The following is a 22,869-nucleotide window of genomic DNA, read 5'->3' on the forward strand; positions in this document are numbered from 1 at the left end:
GTAGATACTAAAAGCGTCTTGCGGGGAGTTGTTTAGACACCAGAGTTTAACGTCATATGCCGCGGGCGGCTTCTTCCAATCATTCGGTTAGTTTCGTTTTTCATTTTCCCTTTCTTTTAATTTTCAAGTTAACTTCTAGGGTTTTATCCCTATTGCGCTTTACTTTTCATCATGTGTGGTCGAAATTTTGGCTACAACTAGTGATCCTCTCTATGATGTACCGGTAGTACAAATTAATAGCAATGAAACAACTTTTAGCAATGAAACATAATTAATTCATAATTTATGTATTTATTCAAAGTTAATTAAAATTATAAGAAAGTTGTTTCATCGTATCAATTATCATGTACAGTATACTTGGGGTTGCAAAGCAGTCCACTTATTTTATAGGCCTATATAAATGATGTCTTCATTTTTTAGTTGTGGTGTTTTATTATTAATAGATTAGGCGTAGTATTACTTTAACGAAGGCTTTCACTCCCCACGATATGGGTTGAGAGAGGTCACCATAATATAGTTTCCCATCCCATGAATATTGGAACAGAACTCCATAACCACTAAACCACCTATCCAAGTCTGACTCTGACATCACAATCAATCTACAGAGACATCTAGTGCTGAGATCATGCTAATGCAGAACTCCATATATGATCCGGACGGTTCATACGGACTGGCATCATCATCGTGACAAAACTGACAATCATCCAGCCACGAAGCCTTATATAAAGAGTGTCGAGAAGTTTTTGCCAGCAATAGTATGTGAACTTGCTTTTTGCTCACAGAAAAGTGAAGCCTTTGGTCATGCTTCACACATGTGTCTGTTGTCACTGACTGTTGTCATGCTTCACATGTTGTTGTCATGCTTCACATGACAGTGGTTTCCTCGCGACTCGCGTCTGTGCAGCCACACTTGCAATTTCCCAGAATTGCACCTTTCTAGTTAGTATATATTCTTCATAGATTATGGTATTATTACGTTTTGACATTTTTCTTTTGAGTTTTGTTCACTCCCAGTTGCCATAGAACAGGCGCGCACGCATGCGCCCTAACCTCAGGTTGAGAGCAACAATGGCGTCCTCCATCAGTATGTGCAGGTTGCATATGGGAGGAAGGAGCGCCTTGGCAAAGTGTCTTTTTAAAAAGCTTGATGCGAGGATTCATAGACACCTGGGAACGAACGTTGTTGCGGCACGAGAGGAACATTTGAAGAAAGATGTAACACTAACAGGTCAGTCGACTCCTGCAGGCAGAGAGAGCGAACGTGAATCCCCCCCACCCCTTGTTTTCCCTCACTGTATATGTTTCTTTTCCCTTTTTACCTCCTTTATGATGAATTCCTGTTCTGTCTATATAGAAATGTCTATTTGTACGTCTCTAAATGTTTTTGATGATTTGAACATGGTGGACCCTATTGGAAACAAGTGTAATGCTTAATTGGGTCGTCCACTCACAGTTAACAGCCTTTGTATTGAGTTTGTGCTTGAAATGTACTGTAATTCTGCAAACTATCAATCAAAGGGAGAGCATTAGCAACCAACGAGTCTTGGCTCAAGTCAAGACTATCTGTCAGTGACAGTGTGTTTGTGTCATGACATCATGACATGTATGACAATGTTTTATCGAGTCTGACTTTTCCTTGTCAGGCTCGATACAAATCATAAAGTACATCTATCTATGATTATCTTGATCCAAGGCTATAATGACCCCACATAGCGTGTAAGCTATAGGCTACCAAGCCCATTTTAAAATGAATGACATGGCAACACATTTTTATCAGCATAGCTTCGTGACATTTTCTTTTCTTTCTTTTCTTTTCCCAATTTAAGACCCAGTCCCATGTCCTTTCGATACCGGTATGAAGGAACCCAATGGAAACAAGCCAATAGCTTTCTTAGGTTTAAATCCTCTTAGCAGACCTTGTATTATTATTGAACTGTGTTTTTCTGTCAGTTGGTATGGTGGTAACTTTTATTTTGTACTGTTTATAATCACAAGATGCATTACAAGTTGATAGTGATTGATTTCTTTGGTGCTTTCTCATCAGAACAAAGGGCTGAATACAGGTCGTTTGAAGCTGTCCAGACAGAGAGACTAGAACAGGCTGAGAGGTCTGTGCTCATCAGCTGTCCGAAAAAATTGAACGAAAAAAACGTCCTCGCGTATCTATCGAAACATGGGAATATCAAGAAGTGCTTCTTTTATGAAAACTATGTAAGTAGATCAAGTACCACTGTATAATAGGTGCTAAGTAGTCATTGTTTTACTGCATAATAGGTGCTAAGTAGTCATTGTTTTTTCTCTCCTAAATGGACAGTATGTGCTCAGCTGATTTTTAAGCTACTTCTTACACTTTTGTTTGCTTCTTGCAGGGAATATATGCAGTGGTGGAGTACGCCAACAAGGACAGCATTGCCTCGTTACACAAAGGAACTGCTATCCCCAGTGTCAACCCCAAAAGTAAGCCTGGGACCGAGGCTAGTGTCAACCATGGTTGGCACACGGTGCCTTTCAAATCCAGGCTGCTGTCCCTGAAGAGTTTAGGCCCCGTGGAGGGCAAGGCAGGCTTACAGTTCCAACCACAGACCACCATCCCTGTCAACCTGCTCGTACAGAAGCTGTCTAACGAAGAGAGTGTAAGTAGTCACTGACTCACTGGCGCAGTGTTGCTCTGAATTCCATGGCAGCACTGCCACTGACGATATCTGTCCGTATCTGTTTGACCACTCACTGTGGAGGACAGGATTCAGGAGGACACACCATATCTCTGTCTGTTGGAGGGTGCAAGAGGTTGGGTTTTGCGTTTGTGCCGCTGCTTCGCTTTAAGTGGCTGCCAGCATGCACAATAGAGCATTATTATACATGGCAATGCAGGACATATCCATCTGTCTCCCATTTATGTCATCAACACAACATCGGTAGTCAGGGAAGTTTATGACGACATCAGGGATCACTGTATCTATATCTGGTAGATTGGGAGAATGGTAGTGGTTATCGCACTGGGTGCTGTGAGGTACTGTGACAACAGGTATTGAATAAACAGCCGGGTCATGCATTCTAAACATTATTAATAGTACTGTGCTAACGGGGTACCGCACTGGCTACCCTAACAACGGTTACAGCGATTAAGTATAAAGGGTATTTGCCTAACTGGGTGGGGCATGCAATGCATTCCCATCTTGTGTGTGTGTGTGTGTGTGTGTGTGTGTGTGTGTGTGTGTGTGTGTGTGTGTGTGTGTGTGTGTGTGTGTGTGTGTGTGTGTGTGTGTGTGTGTGTGTGTGTGTGTGTGTGTGTGTGTGTGTGTGTGTGTGTGTGTGTGTGTGTGTGTGTGTGTGTGTGTGTGTGTGTGTGTGTGTGTGTGTGTGCTTAATAGAAATTGATCATCCATATTCTTGCATTGTATGGTGATACAGACTAAAGTAAATCTTTTAGCACACACATTTACAGTGGATTCTAACAATGTAGATATTGCAAAACCTGGTTCTGCTTTTATAAAAAGTACAAGTCAACGTTCTATTGATTTCACTATTTGAATAAGATCAGGATTTAATTTAATCTTTTTCTTTTCTTTTAATGATCTGGGCTCTTGGCCTGGGTTAGTGTGTGCCAATTTTAGAAGAAGTGCTGCTTGAGTTATGTCAAGGTTAAAAAGTATGCATGTATGCAACATCACTTCAGAGTCTTGATGTGTTCTGATGGTATTGATTTTGGTTTCCTTCTTTGTTGCGACAGTCACAGAGGGAGATTCATGAGAACAGAGAAATTGCTTGAAAGCTATTTGAAAGTTCAGAGGAAGTACCTATTCTTGCATGCATAGCTGCCAACCCGATTGTCACGGGAGTCTTCCTATTTTTATTCTTTTTAACCCTTTCTCCCGGTGTGTTCCCAATTGATAATGTCTCCTGTTAACCGCTTGAACCCCAGCATCAATATTTTGGGTGGAATAAGCCGATCTTTAAAGCTCATAATGCATTGCAATGCGACACGTGATTGTAGATTGTCTTTTATTTTGCAAAAAGAGTGTGTAGAGTGTAGACATAAGTCACACCTGTGTGAAGTGAGGGGCGCTCTTATCATCATACATCATCTCATTCTGGCCAATCACAATTTGCGTCCTCACTTTTTTGTCTTCACTTTTCTGCCCTCACTTGTATCTTCAATATGTACTTTGCTCAGTCAATCAAATCATTGCGATGGGCCGTGATCAGCCAATCACAAGACAATGTTTGTCTTTAAACAAACACGGAAAGCTGGGCATAGGAGGCGCACCCCTCACAAATCACACTTGTGTGAAGTGAGTGGGGCTCCATCATCATACATCATCACATTCCGGCCAATCACTTTTGGCGTGGATGGGATGCATTAATAGTTCATTGATACGTTTTGATAAGCTTATCGATTGATTAACCGGTTAGTTGATAAGCGGCGTTTAATTATTTTTTTGGAGAATCTTAATTTCTAATGTCTAACATAAAAATCCACACTTTGCTGATATACAGAAAGAATACAAAAGGCTTATTATATTCCTTAATCAAATAGTTATTTGACCATTTGCGATACAGGGCCGATTAATTTGATTAGTTATTAACTTAAGTTTAACCGACTAATTTCTTAACAGCGATTAACGATTAACTTTTAACATCCCTAGTCCTCACTTTTCTGTCCTCACTTTTTGAGGGGCGCTAGCCCCTCCTATATACAGGTTTAATGATTGTCTTTAGTTCAATGTTTGTTTTGTAAACGCCATTGACAATGAAGGGAACATTTACGTCATAATGTAACTCATTACGTCATATTGTCTCTTTATTGTTAATGGCGTTTAATGTTTGTGTTGGCACCGTTCGTTTTACATCACTATTACATCACCTAATCAACATGAGTTAGACTTTAGCGCCCCTCACTTCACACTGGTGTGATTTTTTTATTTAGCTATTGGTGTAGGTTTTCGTCTTACACAAACATTAAATTCCCATTGACAATGAATGGAGAATTTACGTCATATGTGTCTGAGCAAATCGGTATTTTTGACTTACACAAACATTAAATTCTCATTGACAATGAATGGAGAATTTACGTCATTGCGCCCCTCACTTCACACGGGTGTGATTTTTATCCTCACATTCCGTGCTCAGCCAATCAAATCATATATGAGGTACACACAAAGTTGGGCTTAGGAGGGGCTAGCACCCCTCAAAAAAGCAGTCCAAGTACAGCGCCAACTCGGTTCCAGTTTACCAAGTCCTTTAGTGTTTAATCGGTTAATCCCCTGATTTCATGTGCAGTGGACGTGCAAACAACCCTGAACCCTGCCTGACATGCTACTGAAAAGTGAAAATGAATTATACAGTTTCAAAGAAAATACATTTATAAATTGCAGTTACATGGTGTGACTGTGAGATCTTCCCCTTTTTAACCCTTATACATGTTCTAAAAGCTACGTAGTCACACACACATTTCACAATGTGTTCACTACGTTTTAGATGTTGTCTTTTGATCACTTTTTTGTACCTTCCCTATTTTGTATTCATATGTTATTGTGAGCTATGAATTATAGCACTTAGCTTAATTATAGCTATTATGACTTAATTAGTTATATGGGGTAGAGGATGTTGAGCGTAGGCCATCAGCCTTTTTCACTGACCAATTATGCTCATTGCCAAGAAGAGCCACTTCTGTGTCAAGTGTGTATGACTTTAAATGGTGTCGGTGCTCTATAAAGTAAGCCTCGCCGAGCCATAGGGCAGGAGCCTATCTTCTGTTTCTACTGGGGCGACTGTGGCTCAAGAGGTAGAGCAGGTTGTCCAATGATCCATGGGTCGGCGGTTCGAATCCCGGGTCCTCCTGTCTACATGTCGAAGTGTCCTTGGGCAAGACACTGAACCCCAAATTGCTCCCGATGTGCTGGTTGGTACCTTGCATGGCTTCCGCTGCAATCGGTGTATGAATGTGTGTGTGAATGGGTGAATGTAATGCACAATCTATGTAAAGCGCCTTGGATAAAGGCGCTATATAAATGCACCATTTACCATTTACTCTGTAGCATGAGGCAGCTTGATGTATGAATACACCTCCTTCACATGACATTTTAGCATATCACCCCCAATCCAAAGCTTGATGCTGTGTGCCAAGCAGGGGACATTGGGACTGCAGCCACTGCCAGTGTTTTTGTACACTAACCGCAAGGCCACTCTTTTGCTCTAGTACCTGGGTGGGATACAATGAATGAATACATACAGTACATGTCTTTTTAGGCAGGGGTTTTCAACTGATTGTCAGTCTATTCTTGGCTATAGTGGTTGACAGGGACATGTTCTTTTCTGGCTCTAACCTAGCCATGTAACCTAGCCCATACCACCAGTTGGAAAACCCCTGTTATAAGGGATTCACCTCTTTTAGTTACCGTATTCAAGCCTGGAAGCCATGGAAAAGCACAAAGTGATAGTTTCTTGCATTGCTTGCTTGAAAAATGGTGCATTTACAGTATATAGCACCTTCATCCAAGGCGCTTTACAGAGATTGTGCATTACATTCACCCATTCAGACACACATTCACACACCGATGCCGGAGGAAATCATGCAAGGCACCAACCACAATTCAGGGTTCAGAGTCTTGCTCAAGGGCACTTTAACACTAACTCTGGGGGGGGGGGCGGGTTTGAACTGGGAACCTTGCGGTTGCCATCCGGTCACTCTACCACTGAGCCACTGCCTCCCCATGTGCAATAACCTTCACGGACCACCAGTTGAAACCCCCTGTTTTAAGGGATTCACCTCTTTTAGTTAATCAAGCCTGGAAGCCATGGAAAAGCACAAAGTGATAGTTGCTTGCATTGCTTGCTTGATAAGTTTCAACTACAGTAAATTAATATACTCAGACAATCCAATCCACTTTAATTATAAGCACATTTAGAACAAGTGTTGAACCAAAGTGCTGCATAGTCAGTACCAAAAATATTTTTTTTACCAAGAGCAAAAAAACATAACGGGGCAACATAAAGACGTAATGCAGTGGAAACAGCAACTCAACGCCAAGGAGTACAAGTGATTCAGTGACAAACGTGATTTACAGGCAAGGTTTGGGAAGCTCTAACATGAGGTGGAAGATCGTTCCACAGCGTGGGCACTACAACGGGAAATTATCTACCTACCCTATTGGCCTGAATATAACTTAAGACTGTTTTTTCCCCCAATGGAAATATCCTAAAAAACTTCGTATTATAATCGGGGACTAGACTATTTGACAATCAGTGGAGTGTTGCGTTTACATTTCTTCCTATTGGCTGTGTTGCCCTCAGATAGGCCAGCAGATCATCACCCTGAGAGAAGCCTACCAGCTGACGGAGGAGTCTACGTGCCTGCGCTTCCTGGTCTGCTCCCTGCTCAACGACATCGCTGCTGCATATTTCCCAGAATGCACTGTCAGGCCGTTCGGGTCATCTGTGAATGGCTTTGGAAAACTGGGCTGTGACCTAGACATGTTTCTAGATCTGGACGGCATCAGTGGAAGGAACATGAAGTTGGTAAGTTAAAGTTAGGCAGCGTTTTTCAGTGGTTCTCAAAGTGGTGTCCGGGGAACCCCAGGGGTCCTTGATGGAGTTGGGGTTCCCCAGTTAAATGATGGTTAGGAACCAAATGGACCCTTTTGGCTCTGTAACTCAGAGATTGTGCAATTCGAACCAAATGGTCCATTTGGTTCCATTTGTACACTCAGAGTTAAGAGAGAGAGAGAGAGATAATATATGATCTCACCCAGCATCACTTCCTCTATTTACTTAACTTCTGCTTTTTTTTATCACACCGTGGTTTAGAGGACCTGACACCTACTATTTAGGTGTCAGGTATTTCTTCATCCTCACAACTTCCTGTACGTGACAAATGCCATACAAACGTGTATGTCTTTGTGCCAAACGCCATGCACTATAAGATGACATCCTAACTTGAGAACTTAAGTGGAAAGATACGAGCATTTGTAGTTCGGAAGTGGCATCAGTAATTAAACGATGATGAGTCCGACTATCACAGTTAATATTATATTGTATCCCTCTCTATTTGGTTGCAGAGCAGAGGATAGTTTGTTTAAATGCTGTGGGAACGTCTGGTTCAGATAATAGTGTTTGGCACTTTGGCTACTGTAGATGTGATCCAGGGAAAGCCCCTCTGAAGCCTTTATCTCTGCTGCTTACTAAGAGGGTAAACATACTGTTGACTCGATACTGTAGGTGAGAAATGCACTACAAAGCAAGCATGTCTTCATGTTGGAAGACCAGATTGTATACAGTAGCAGCAGAACACACAAATGTCAGATTCACTTGGGATTGGAAGGATTCAAGAATCGGCAGATCCTTGATGGCCCTGAATTATTCATAGGTGTGTTTTGGCCATTACATTGATCACACCAATCAGTGTCGGCTGCTATTACCGTTAAGAACAAAGCTGCGCCCTGCGTGAGGCACAATGCTATCTATTATCTAAGTGGCGAGATCAAAAGAGCACAGAATGCTTTACTAGCGACAAAACTAATGTCCTGCATGAAGAGAAGCAAGTTTAAAATCTACTAATGTGATTTAATTTCGTCAGGAGACGCGGGTGAATCAAAAGCTCTCTGCTCACCGAAGCGTCACATTGAAAGAGATATGTCCAAACGCAGTGTGTGGCTGTCAGAATGAATGTAGCCTCTGCCCAATCATGTCTCTTGTCCAACAGACATCTGTGATATCTTGACATATCAACTAATATTCACATTCACACTTCTTGCTCTCCAAAGCTAACCTTGTTGTGCCGTCTTCGCCCAGCCTAAAGCGGGCTTTTCCCTAGAGTACCAGATGATGCAGAACAACTCGGAGCGGGCCGTCACCCAGAACATCCTGTCTGTCATTGGGGACTGTGTGAACCATTTTGGGGCTGGCTGTGTCGGGGTGATAAAGATCCTGAATGCCCGCTGTCCTCTGGTCCGCTTTGCCCACCAACCCTCGGGTTTCCAGTGTGACCTTACGGCCAACAATAGGTATATAGTAATTGTCTATACTCACATTCTCACACACACACACGCGCGCGCAAGGCAAGGCACAGAGGGGATACCAAACACCAAAACCATAGCTATTTATCATGTCATCTATTTATCATGTCATCTAATGGATGATTAATTTGATTTGTCAGCATGTTCTCGGATTTTCCTTTTTTTATTGCCTTAATGTCATGTCCCAAATGTCGTTTCTGTGTTTCTGTTTCAAACATTTTGGCCACACTCACCATTGCACAAGCCCCAGACAGAAACCTGAGTAGTAGGCGATGAAACTGATCTAAGGGACCAGAGAGCAGAGAGAGCAGAGGCTTGTTTGCCTTTCACTTCTCTCTTTCTGACTTTAAGAAGAATGTGGTTTCTACTGGTGGTGGCCACACGCGCGCACACACACACACACACACACACACACACACACACACACACGTGACACATACTCTGAACACCTGCTAACGTTCAGAAAACCACTCTGCAGTTTCGAAGGAAATAGAGTTCAACGAACCGCCCACTCTGAATTGTTGTGGGGGGGATTTTTTTCTGTTGTTGATGTCCTAGTCTTCGAAGCACGTCCGTTAATCTGTCAACGCACTAGCGCTGCTTTTGGCTAGCGCTAGCTGAATGCCACTAAGTCAATCATACTGATGGAGGCATCTCTCTCCATTGGTTGCTTCTGTCCATGTTCATCATAATACCACTGACTGTCGACATGTATGTACAGTAGCAGGGCATTTCATGATTCATTTATCAAATAGATGTGCCCTTCACAGAGGCTCACACCTTTCTCGTTATACGTATACGCTTGATTTGGTAAAGAATTGGTATATTTTCTTTACCAAATGAATACCCACATGAACATGACGAGAAAAACTCCACAAAGAAAGGCTCCATACAGATTTGAACCCAGGATAGTGTAGTTGCTAGTGATGTGCGGGCCGGCCCGTTGCCCGCAGGTCTTGCGGGGCGGGGCGGGCGGACAGGTCAAGGTTTTCAGCGCAATTATCGTGCAGCGGGCGGGGCGGGTCACCCCCCTTCCCCAAAAAAGGAGGGGAAAAAAGCATTCCCGTACCTGCTCTCCTACTCCTCCTGCTGAAATCATCAGCTTGTTCTGTTGTGCTTATGAAAGGGGGCTGCCGCTTAGCCCCAGCCTTTTTGACCGTCGGAGAAAAGTGTCCTCTCCGTCCTGAACTGCATGTTAAAACTTCCCCCTTTCGGCTCTCGCCCCTCTGAGGCTCTGAGTCTGAACCTGGCCGTCATCAGCGCAATGATGATTAAATCTTTCTTAATTGAGCGAGTGAACGTGCAGGCGTGCACTGCACAGTGCGCACACACACACAATTATAGGATCTACAAGCTCACAATGCGTCGCAGGCGACGCGTTGTGAGCTTGTAGAGCGGCTATTTTTGGGTTCGTGGTACCGCCGCCGTGCAACGAAGTCGAAGTATAGGCCTAAACAATCGAAACTAAAATGAGAACATGCTTCAAACGAGTGAAGTGAACCGTTCAGTATGTCATGTCACGTACAGTATGTGTATATAAGTGTTGGGCTTAAGTTTTATGTTCATTCGAGGGACCGTCACGGCGTCGCACCTCTCTCTCTCTCTAGTCTCTCAGTCAGTCGCTTCTAGGCAATCAAGCAAATGTGATTATACATGCGATGCAAATGATGCAATACTTAATATTAATAGCGGCAAAGCAAGCAACTGCTCATTTTACTTTGATAACCTGTAATTTGGGCTGCAGGGCAGACTGGTTGGGTCATTTCCTATAGTGTTTAAAATGAGATATTCCTCTAAATCTGGGTAGAAATGTAAAAGAAAAATAAAGGTGCCTCCTCCTCTCTCTCGCGAAAGCAACTGAACTTGCTGTTGAAAAGCCGGTCGTTTTTTTGTTTTTGTGGGTCGTTGGGCGGGCGGGTTGTTGATTAATATATTTTGCGGCAAGGTTGGTGCGGGCTGGCTCCCATGGCGGGATGGGACGGGTGGGTTATGCAAAAAAGCCAGCCCGCGTAACACTAGTAGTTGCCAATTTGGGCTTGTTTCCAGCATCTCTGTAATTTTAGATTTGAGCTAAAAAGCTTTATTTTATACTTTCAAATAATACTTTCATACAAAAATAGCAGATATACAAGCTCATACCGCATCACTTCGTGCCGTGCTATGAGGTTGTAGATCTGCTATTTCAGAAAAAATATTGATTGACTTGAGCAATTGCTGCATGTGTCCAAAATGAAAATCGATTTGTATAATTCAATATTATCGATTTGCAGCTACACAGACACATCCCAGTCACACTTTGGTAGGCTTATAGCCCTGTCCTGTTTGGATGACAATATTGCCTTTCCAACAGATTTTCATTAAAAAAAAACGATTATCCATTATTAATTTTAATAATCGATATCGGGTCCTATTAAAGATTATCGATTAATTGATTAATCGGACCCATCCCATATATATATATATATATATATATATATATATATAGGCGCTGTCAAACTTATAGCGTTAACGGCGTTAATTAATTGCGTTAATGCGCAGTGTTCCCCCTAACCCTAACGTGCTGCTCAGGAATGTCCAGCGCATAACAAATCTGTCATGATTGAACAACACCAGAGATAACTTGTGTATTGTAGTTGGGTTGCCAAGTGGCTTGATTCTGTAACTCTGTTGCGTTACTTTGTCTGCCTAGCAAAGCCGCTTTGCATCATCATTCATTAATACACACAGTCGCACACGCACGCCTCCTCCAGTCTTCCTCCCCCTCCTCCGCACGCATGCACACACGCACACTACTAGTGTGTAGCTATCAGGCTCAGACGCAACTCGCTGCAAGAATCACTCGCAACATGTTTTATAGTACCGTCAGGTCCGTCGCATCTTGTGGACAGTTTGAAATTGCGGGAACTACGTACATTAAGCCATTAACGTTGGTCCGGCTGGTTTCGTTTTGTCCAACGCGATTACGTGAATCAGCATGGCTGCGCCTGCAGTAGGCTATTACCAAAAAAAAAACACATGGTACTTTTGTGTCGCACATGGAAAGCGACTGAAAACGACCATGTACATATTATTGACAGTTCCCCTGTGCTGCTGTGCACAGCGGAGATGATGCACAACTCCAGGTACGAACTAAAACACTGACTGAAGCGGATCATTCACGACTGTAACTATCTCCAGAGTGCTGCAGTCCCGCAATGAAGGAGAGACAATCTCGTCTCTCACTAGTCCACTTCTCTACAATGCCATTCTAGCCTTAAAACCTACATTTATGTTATTGATATATTACTTTAGCGCAAAACATAGGCTTTTCTAAACCAAGCCCTGTTACAAAAATGGTTATGTGCCATGTTATTGTATTTTGTGAATTAACTATAGTCTACAGTTTAACCCATAGATTCTCAGACATTTTAATTTCAAGGACCCCCAAATTAGCCTAGGCCATTTCTTTTTTTTAATGTTTTTTTTAGTGGCTTTCGCCTTTATTTTATATTTTTTATGGAGGGACAGACAGTAGGCTGACAGGAAATGGGGGAGCGAGATGGGGGAGTGACATGCAGTAAAGGCCGTCGGGATCGGGAGTCGAACCCGCGGCACACTGCCAGACTGGATCACCAGCCAAGGTGCCTGGACCGCTGAGCCACGGCCCAGGCAGCCTAGGCCATTTCATTATGATTTTCATCTCTGGACTGGGACCCCAGTCTACATGGCCAAAAGCCAGTGTTCATTTAACTCAGTGTAGGCTAGGCCTACAAATGATCACATCATATCATATACTAAATGCATTAGAAAACAAAAAACATTAAAAAATAAATGTATATCCGCTTTCTGTCATTTCCATTTCCACAACAATATACAGGAAAACATGGCATATTTTGTTGCGAATGGTGATTAATCATGATTCATTCATTTTGAAGCTGTGATTAATCTGATTAAAAATGTGACAGCCCTATATCATCATATATTTTTTTTAACTCAAATCTCTGCTTCTGTGGGTCCCTGGAACAAAATATGTTGAGATGGTCGGTGGGCCGGCAGCCAATTACATATCATCTTGGTGGTCCTTGATATACAGTAGCAACATAGGTTTTTAAGAAAACAGAATTTAGAAGGCATTTTTTTAATCAGCCTCAGGTCTTAATGGGTTAAACCAGTGGTTCTCAAACATTTTCATGTCAAGGACCCCCAAATTAGTGGTCTGTGGATCACTGGTTGACAGTGATGTAAAATATGACTTCTAAACATGCAAAGTCTTGTAATACACATGTGAGGGTGAAATTATTGTATAATGTCTGAACAAATATTACCCAAAGCACTAGAATACCTAGTTCACATTGTGATTTGTCTATTAATTGCTCAGGCATAAATGCTAGCATCTGTAAAACATACGTATGTCATCTAAATGGCACACTAGACTTCTGTGGACAAGCAAACAGAAAGCAAACGTCTAACGTACATAGCATGGTGATGGGAGTGCAGAAGTCAGGAGGAGATGTGAAACTCTTGACAGGTTGAAGACCAGGCATGCTGCGACATTCTGCTTGAGTTATAGAAGTGTGAGAGAGCATGCAGAGTCAGACCAGCAAAGAGGGAGTTGCAGTTGTCAAGTCTGGAGATGACTGAGGCTTGGATAAGGACCTGGGAAGGGTCTTAAAATGTGTGAAAGTGCAAACTGCAAACCTAGACGAGCAATCGATTGCAAGACAATGTGTGTGCATTAAGAAACAGCTGACTGTCCAGTATCACTCCCAGGTTCTTGGCATGTGCACGTCCCCTGCAATATTATCAAAGATCCAATCTGATAATGACTCGCGCACACAGTACCATCCACATAATGTAACATCAGAGGCACACATGCCATTTTGGAAAGAGCTTGGGCCCCTTCCCTACTTACGTAGGTGTTACCGAGGATAACTAATGAAGGCTCTGTTCCATTCTGGTCAAACAGAGTCAGGGTGCTGCTATCCTATTGTGCATGTTGGCTCACCGGAAACACTTTGCTACACCACTAGTGGGTCTCCAACCGTCCTTGAGTGGGTTCCAAATGGCCCTGTACTGGTCTGTAACTCTGAGAGTGTACAAAATTACCCACATTTGTTAAAGAACCACTGTACACTAAATGGAACTGAGCCTACAGCTACAGGTCCATCCCAACGAATTAGAATAATCTGAAAAAGTTCATTGTTTGCCACAATGTAATACAAATAAATACACTTTCATATCTTTTAGATTCATTACACAACTGAAATAATTCAAGCCTTTTTTTGTTTTAATATTGATGATGGCGTACAGCGCATGAAAATCAAAAAATCCTATCTCAGTGAATTAGAATATTTTACGAGACCACTAAAAATGATTTTTTGAAAAGTATATTAATGTATGCAGTTACTACTTGGTCTGGGCTACTTTTGAACAAATTATTTCATATTTCATCAATGGGGCGTGGCATGGAGGTGATCAGCCTGTGGCACTGTTGAGGTGTTATGGAAGCCCAGGTTTGCTTTGATAACAGCCGTAAATTAATTTGTATTCCGTCTTATGTCTCACACCTTCCTCTTGACAATACAACCAAGATTCTCTGTGCGGTTCAGGTCAGGCCAGTTGGCTAGTCAGTTAAGCACAGTAATACCATGGTCAGTACACCAGTTACTAGTAGTTTTGGCACTGTGGGCAGGTGCCAAATCAAGCTGGAAAGGAAAATTAGCATCTCCATGAAGCTTGTCAACATAATGAATCACAATGTACTCTAAAAAGATGGTTGTGTTGAAACCATTGTTACATTTTCACAGTTTCACAGTGTCAGTGGATTGCCAGTCAGATAACATGGCCTAAATCATCACTGTGTTATGTACAGTCTCAGCACAACCATCTATTATGATATTTTACAGCACTGTGTGCTTCAGTATGTTGACAAGCTTCATGGAGATGCTAATTTTCCTTTCCAGCTTGATTTGGCACCTGCCCACAGTGCCAAAACTACTAGTAACTGGTGTACTGACCATGGTATTACTGTGCTTAACTGACCAGCCAACTGGCCTGACCTGAACCCCACAGAGAATCTTGGTTGTATTGTCAAGAGGAAGGTGTGAGACATAAGACTGAACAATACAAATTAATTTACGGCTGTTATCAAAGCAAACCTGGGCTTCCATAACACCTCAACAGGCCACAGGCTGATCACCTCCATGCCACGCCCCATTGGTAAATGGTAAATGGTGCATTTATATAGCGCCTTTTTCCAAGGCGCTTTACAAAGATTGTGTATCAATTCACACATTGATGAAATAATTTGTTCAAATGTAGCCCAGACTAGTAACTGCATACATTAATATACTTTTCAGATGGTCGACATTTCTCATTTAAAAAAACATTTATTGTAGTCGTCTCATAAAATATTCACTGAGATAGGATTTTTTGATTTTCATGAGCTGTACACCATAATCATCAATATTAAAACGATAAAAGGCTTGAATTATTTCAGTTGCTGTGTAATGAATCTAAAATATATGTTTATTTATTTTTATTACATTATGGCAAATAATGAACTTTTTCAGATGATTCTAATTCGTTGGGATGGACCTAGTATCATCGGTAACACCTGTGAAGGAAGTAGGGACGGGGCCTGGAAGTACAATATGAAGAGTTATTCTGTGTGCATAGAGCCCGTTCAATTTCTTCCATCCGCTTCTCTTGACCCGCGTCTTCTCCACAGGGTGGCGATAAAGAGCACAGAGTTGCTGTACCTGTATGGAGAGCTGGAGGAGCGTGTGCGCAGCCTGGTGTTCGCTGTCCGCTGCTGGGCCAGGGTTCATGGCATCACCAGCAGCATCCCGGGCGCCTGGATCACCAACTTCTCCCTCACAGTCATGGTACTGTTCTTCCTACAGCGGAGGAGCACACCCTTAATCCCCACCCTGGACCACCTCCAAGGCCTAGCAGGTAGCAAACTAACTACTATTTTGTTATTTTGTTTGTTTTGTTTTGTTATAATAACCTGGTGTGAACCTTTTTATTGCATCATGAAGGCATAGGACACTAGTATTATAATGAGCGTTAATGAGCCTCAGTCACTGACTCACTGTTTATTTTGTGTCGTGTCGTCCAATAAACCTATTCTCACTCCCATCCTGTCAGGCTTCAAGACACATTGGGGACTAGTAATGTAACTAACATAACAGACTCATTGAACTATCCTCTTCTTTCATTGACCATGAAAGCAGAGAGGTCCAGTTCATTGTTAATGGCAGATCTAAAAGCTTGATGAGCTTGCAGGTCTGCTATTTTTGTGGCGCAAATCTTGGAATATACTGTATATTCTTTCAGAGCGAACATTTTTAACTCAAATCTTTGCTTCTAGAGGGTCCCTGGAACTACATATTTTCAAATGGGGGTCGGCGGCGAAATACATATCATTTTTGGGGTCCTTGACATGAAATATTGAGCACCACTGATACAGAAACATAGGTATTTCAGAAAACTGTCAGGATTTAGAAGACATTTTTTAAATTTCGACGGGTTAAGGGTAAACATGGTTTTCAAATTTCAGATGGTTGATTGACGTCGTCTGTGCCCGTCCGTTTGCATCGCAGGATCTGATGAGATTGCATGACAGCACAATGACATTGATTATCAAAAGGTGCACGGCACACCGGTCCTTCTGAGGCGCCGGCCAACGAATTAAACACAACATAATAAAAGTATCGGCGCACACTCTTAACTGCCGACGCAAATCTTATCGTGGACACATTGATGCCATATAAAATACCTCATTACCACTCTACTGCCCAAGCCATCTCTGAGCAGTGCTTATGTGGGGACAGTCTGACCTTTCTGGGAATTATTAGGGAACGATTCTGAGGGGCTATAACGTCTGCTTAACCACTTGAACCCGAGCGTTTCTATTCTGGGTATGTCATAATGGGCCAACATTAGGTGAAAAAGAAATCACACCTGTGTGAAGTGAGGGGCACTCTTATCATCATACATCATCTCATTCTTGCCAATCACAATTTGCGTCCTCACTTTTGTCGTTTACACAAACCCAGAAAGCTGGGCATAGGAGGGGCTAGCGCCCTTCAAAAAATATATAGTTGATTGATTGGTGAAGATTCCGTGGAAATAGCTGATCTTCACAACGTGTCATGAGCTTGTCGATCATCTAGTTTTGGTGAAGTGATACAATGTATATTGTACTGCAGGGTTTCAAGTGGTTAATACAACTATAGTAATGTGTTAATATTTTTAATACATGTTGGTTAGTGTAAACCTACAGAGGTTACACTAAGTCATTAAACAAGGACAAGTATCTCACATTAAATGTCATCCGAGTCTGAGACGCTGCAGATTTGATTGGACACCAAATCGGTTAAGTCAAGTTTAGATTGTATATCAATCTCCCCATGGGGAATGTTAATCGGCTCTATTGCAGTAAGAGTGCTGATTTGGTGATCATTATGTGAATGTAATTTATGGAGGTGGGATTCATAGCTTAAGGCATAAACCTTGACATAACTACAGTACCAGGTATGAATGTAATATGTGGCAATAAATGCTTAAATTGCAATCTCTCTCTCTCACGCACGCACGCGCGCACACGTACACAACTACACGTACACGCACACAGACACACACACACAGACACACACAGTCACACACACACTCACCTTGGCTGCCTGATAATTGCCTTCCAAAAGCAATCTATTGGCCTCGGCCCCCTTCCCCTCAGCCCTGCCATCAGCTTATCGCAGACTCTATCACAAAGAGTGCTTACAGCACGATAAAAGCCCATCACTCTGGAAAGAGCTTTAACCAGGCCCCCCCCGCCCCCACCTCCCCAGACCACTCAATAGCCCCTCCCTTTCCGTCACAGCTCCTCCTGCAGACTTGACGCACATATACGTGCAGTGCACGAGAGTGCAACTAACACATGCACGCCTTCCAACACGTCCATTTAAACAGCGGTGTGCCACAGAGATTGGCACCAAACTCAATCACAGAGGACCACATGCCCACTTTCTCTCTTTGCTCTCCTCTCTCTCTCTCGCTCTCTCTCGTCAAAGTCTTTTTCTTGCGAACAAAGCTTCTCCATCCATCTGTGTCTTGTTTATGGCTAATGTTCGGGCAGTCATTTATCCCGTGTACCCCCCCCCCCCCCTCTCGTCCCACAAGGCCCCGCGGACAGGAGTGTGATCGAGGGGAACGACTGCACGTTTGTCAGCGACGTCACCAAGATCTGCCGCCAGGGAAACACGGAAACAGCAGGTGGGTACAAGACCGTTTGATGGTGGGGCGCGTGGGGGCGTGGGGGTGGGTGCAGTGGTGGGTGCGTCCTCCTTAGCCTAGGGGTTGTGGGATGGAGGGGGGGTTGCCCTCAACGCTAACTTGATTCTCTCTTTCTCTCTCTCTGCATTGTTTCAGAGCAACTGCTGTGCGACTTCTTCGAGTTCTACGGCACCTTTCCGTTCGACCGAATGTCCATTAACATCAGAAAGGTAAAGTCACTTTGTGTCTTCTGTTTATATATCACACCGAATGATGATGGAGCACATGGTATATTATTCAGAACCAAGAAGGTCACTAGTTGCCACTCGTACTCGGAGCAATTCACTGCGGCCGTGAGCGCCTTAGTTAACCCATTTTGGGCGGGAACCCCATTATGTTATGCTTTAGCTATTGAAAAATAGCAGATCTACAAGCTCATAGCGCGCCACCGAGTGGCGCGCTACGAGCTTGTAGGTCTGCTATTTTTGAAAAATCGAAGAACGACAGCTTTTTCAGAAAACTGTCATTTTCAAACAGACATTTTTAGAATCTGATCTCAGGTCAAAATGGTTTAATGCGTCTTGTTCAAGGACACACTTAACAGACCAGTGGCTGTTGGGACCCAGCCTATGGCGTTCCTGTTCACCCCGTGGCCAGGAATCTGGTGAACTCCTGGTCCGCATCTGCCGAACAAACCTAACTTTATTACAAGGCAGTACTGGCGAGAAGTTTTCAGGAAACTCTTATTTTTAGAATAGTGGTTCTCAAAAATAGCAGATGTAGTGATATTTTTTAAGAATCTCTAAAGTGTTAGGACATTCTAATTCCAATCCTAACGCAAATCTTCTCTTCTTGGGGTCCCTGGCACAAAAGACTTTCAGATGGGGGTCCATGACACCAAAACGTTTGAGAACTACTGATTTAGAAGGCATTGTAGAATCGGCCTCAGGTCTTAATAGTTTAAGGATGGAGTGCCATAGTTTTGTACTGTTTCTCTTTTTTATGTTTCTATGGAGTTAACATTACTCTAATAGACCCTCGAGTGTGGTTATAATATTCAAATATGTCTTCCCTGCGTACTGTATTTTAGTTTTCTTCCTGAAAGCTGAAAGCCTTTGAGTCAAAAGGCCCACTTTAGTAACACACTAAACTCACCCCCTCCCCCATTATAATACAACAACAGTTGTTGGTGCGGCTTCAGTTCAGGTGGGTGGTGCTAAGGTGATAACCAGGTATACTTAATAATGAACTGGTGGGTGTGGCCACATAAAAACATAATTTTAACATTTTCTGTACACTTATTTTGAAAAAGATCATCCTAGTATAATCATAATACCTGATGATCATGTTTTATTGGGGGGGAGGGGGATCACGCCACTCTGTCTTTAAAGAAAAGAGTTATTGAAAAGAGGAGACGGTCGCTCCCAGGTGTCCCCATCCCCCCCCAATGATGCAGCAGAGAAAGCTGGAGGTAATAAAGTAAGCGTTTTGGCGGATGACGTGTTCGTGCACACAGATGACAGCTGTCCCCGTCGTGTCATGATTGATGTGGCCCAGTCGCCCTTGAGCCATGATCCCAATTAGATAGCTCTTGTCGGGTTTGGCGTAAACGGTCACACGGTGATTTTATTTAGCCCCCCGCGTGTTCATTTAAACGTCTCCCCCGTTTGTTATCTGCTTTTACGTGCACCCCTGTCAGCCCCTGAGTGTAAGCGGGAGAAACCCCGGAGCCTAATATACTACACTACTATCAAGCTTGATGGCAGAGGAAGCCTGCAGGTAGACTCTGGCCGTGACCCGTGCCTCCCGGCTTTTCACCAGAAGAGAAACAGCCATAAATCTGCTTTACTGTGCTACAATTCTCCTGTCCTCTGCACTACTTTTGACTGATTGCTTTATGCCACCCCACACAAAGCCCCACCCTCCCCTACGGCTCCTTTCCTTCATCTATTCAGCATATTGCCGTGGCCTTTAGTCTGGATCTAGAAGTAGGTTCTCAACTTGTTCCTGACCAACGTAAGAGTCCAGTTGATATCTCGTAACATTGATGGACACACATCACATCGTTCAGGGATTTTGATACAGGCATATAAAACCCACCCTCTGTGAAATTAGAATGTTTCATGGTCAAAGTGTCTCCCAGAATCCAGAACCGTATCGGAGGTGTTTGGTGTATGATGGATGAGGCGTGGCTAGTGTGCACGTCTCAGTTTGCCGGTGCCGACCTGCAGGCTTGTTCCTCAAAGCTGCCTCGGATCACCGCACATTCACAATGACACGCACGCTATCTCTCTCACGTTCACACTCGCACGCTCTCTCTCTCCCATCTGCTGAGCCAGGGGGAGACTAGAGAGTGGTGTACCAGTCAGGCATAGAGTGCCCCAGATACAGCCGAGTCCTGAAAGCGTGACCAATAAGATAGATGGACCGTAACAATGTGGGGCCGCGCCTGTGTCTCGGCGCGTGCACAGAGGCGGGCACCCTCACATGAGCCTGTGTTTTCCCACCTGCTAAAGCTTGTCCTCGTTGCTGTCTCCAGGGTAAGGAGCAGAACAAGCCAGAGGACGCCCCCCTGCACATCCAGAACCCGTTTGAGTCGTCACTGAACGTCAGCAAGAACGTCAACGTCGTGCAGCTCGGCCGCTTCGTGAAGCTGTGCCAGGAGAGCTCCTGGCTGCTCCAGCAGGCGGAGAACATGGCGCCTCAAGCGGCGGGAGGTGCCGCTGCGAAGGCCACACCGTGGGGACTGGCCAGCCTTCTTATTCCCTCCCAGGATGCAAATGGGATCAGACCAGACCAGAGTCGCAGGACCAGGAGGAGGGAGAAGTCCAGCGAAAGAATCAGGAGCCTTCTGCAATCCCTGAAGAAATAAAGTTAACCAAGAAGACTTGGGGCAGGCGGAGGGGTTTTCCGGCCTTTCTGGAGATTTGAGGGGGGGAAAAAACCCTCCGTTCTGCACCTGTGATTCTTGCCATGAGACTGGGCTGCAGTTTCCAAATCTGAACACCAGAGGGAGCCTCTCAGGCCTGTATGTCTCCTGCCATAAGGAAGGGATTGCTGTGTACTGTATTTAACATAGACCATATTTTAGCCCTAATGACAAGACCGATGGCAGTCTAATCAAGTGTTCATTACAGAGCAAAGACCACTACAATCTGTGTCCGCAAATTGCAAACATCATGTACATATAAATGATGAACTTATACTGTAGTGACTAGTACCGACATTTATACAAAATGCCTGAAATGTCTGATTTCTATTAAATGTCACAACATGGGTTTCATTAGCACGCTCTCATTATGAACAGACACCACCCCGCGGTTGAGCATCATTTCTCATAGTTTTAACCCATTCAGGCCTGACGTCGAAATTTAAAAAAAAAAGTTTTCTAAATCATGACAATTTTCGGAAAGATTTGAGGCACATTTTAACGATTTTTCAAAAATAGCAGACCTACAAGTTCATAGCGCGCCACTCGGTGGCGCGCTATGAGCTTGTAGATCTGCTATTTTTCAATAGCTAAATTATAACATAATGTTTAAAACACAGAGGTTCCCGCCCAAAATGGGTTAATGGTTAATGTGGTTAAACGCTAACGTGACATGGATGCGTTCCAGGTCTCAATGGATTAACGGATGACTGGGAAAGACACACGCTGACGCAAAGTTTGCTCCTCTGTGTCACATCTGGAGCAAAGTTTTTTAACGGCAGACCGTCTCAAACAATGATGTAATGGAGCTGGCACGTCTCTTTACTCGCAAGCATATAGACACGCGCAACCCAATTCCCTGGAACAAAAAGTAGAGTCTGCAGAATGGATTGACCTCTACCCAGAATGCTACTGGTTCAGCTGACATATTACATTTGTGGAGAGATGGTGGACAAATTCAATCGCAAGAGTCTGTTCGTCCATCCGTCCGTCTGTCTTCCAGATGGAGACGGGCCCTTGTAAATGTAGGGTTGTCAGAGTATGCGTACAATGCCTGTGGCTGGCTAATCATGTGAAGTTAATTGATCATTTGAAATATCAGCCAAGTAAACACTGAAAAGGTCAATCCCGTTACATAAGTGTGTGTGTGTGTGTGTTTGTGTTTCCTTATGATGGAGAACGACAGAGGGTCTAAGGCACTGGTTTTAAAACACTGGGTCGGGACCCATTTGAAGGCTGCGGACACATTTTTATGGGTCCCTTTTGTTAATTACATTTTTCATGGATTAAAAACATTCAATGATTACTTTAGCAAGTAATTCCATGATGAAATAAAAGGAAAAATAAAAAATTCCATAAATTAGAAAACAAATGTTTAAAATAGTGAAAATGTGAGCTTGTAGATCGGCTATTTTCACTAGTTTGGGCCCTGGGGAGTCAAATTCCTCTTTTGGGTCAAGGGCTAAGAAGTTTGGGAGTCACTTGTACTTAAGGGGTGTGTGTTAATTCCGCAATTCTGTATAGTTCCCCATTCGTACGTGTGCATGTGTGTGGCGGCCCCATGAGACTGTGGTTTGAGGAGGCTGGAAGAGTGCGTGGCCCACAGCTGTTATTCCACTCTGCTGTGGGAGGTCAGAGGGTGAAGGGCTAGACTTTTAACAGTCACTC

The 22,869-nt window shown here is 43.4% G+C and overlaps 1 protein-coding gene across 2 annotated transcripts; it reads left to right on the forward strand.

Annotated features, from left to right (window-relative positions):
- The first annotated feature begins 887 nt into the window (after positions 1 to 887).
- On the forward strand, positions 888 to 21,551 carry LOC306912736 (poly(A) RNA polymerase, mitochondrial-like). 2 transcript variants are annotated; one of them, XM_079489179.1, is made up of 10 exons: positions 888 to 1,228; positions 1,827 to 1,853; positions 2,045 to 2,211; positions 2,370 to 2,633; positions 7,294 to 7,518; positions 8,791 to 9,002; positions 15,724 to 15,950; positions 18,180 to 18,272; positions 18,429 to 18,502; positions 20,812 to 21,551. In XM_079489179.1, exons 1-10 carry the CDS (start codon positions 1,039 to 1,041, stop codon positions 21,142 to 21,144), a joined length of 1,812 nt encoding a protein of 603 aa, XP_079345305.1. In that variant the 5' UTR covers positions 888 to 1,038; the 3' UTR covers positions 21,145 to 21,551. The 2 variants fall into 2 exon arrangements, with proteins under 2 accessions (XP_079345305.1, XP_079345306.1); XM_079489180.1 differs by lacking the exon at positions 1,827 to 1,853 and having other exon boundaries at positions 946 to 1,228.
- The last annotated feature ends 1,318 nt before the right edge of the window (positions 21,552 to 22,869 follow it).

The sequence above is a fragment of the Electrona antarctica genome, assembly GCF_951216825.1.
Source record: "Electrona antarctica genome assembly, chromosome: 20".
Taxonomy (NCBI): domain Eukaryota; kingdom Metazoa; phylum Chordata; class Actinopteri; order Myctophiformes; family Myctophidae; genus Electrona; species Electrona antarctica.

Bases quoted from the DNA above. Each gene is read 5' to 3' on its own strand.
- LOC306912736 (XM_079489179.1), top strand. From the start codon at position 1,039: ATGCGCCCTAACCTCAGGTTGAGAGCAACAATGGCGTCCTCCATCAGT. The intron at 2,212-2,369 runs GTAAGTAGATCA...TGCTTCTTGCAG, and splicing joins GCTTCTTTTATGAAAACTAT to GGAATATATGCAGTGGTGGA. The intron at 18,503-20,811 runs GTAAAGTCACTT...TGCTGTCTCCAG, and splicing joins TGTCCATTAACATCAGAAAG to GGTAAGGAGCAGAACAAGCC.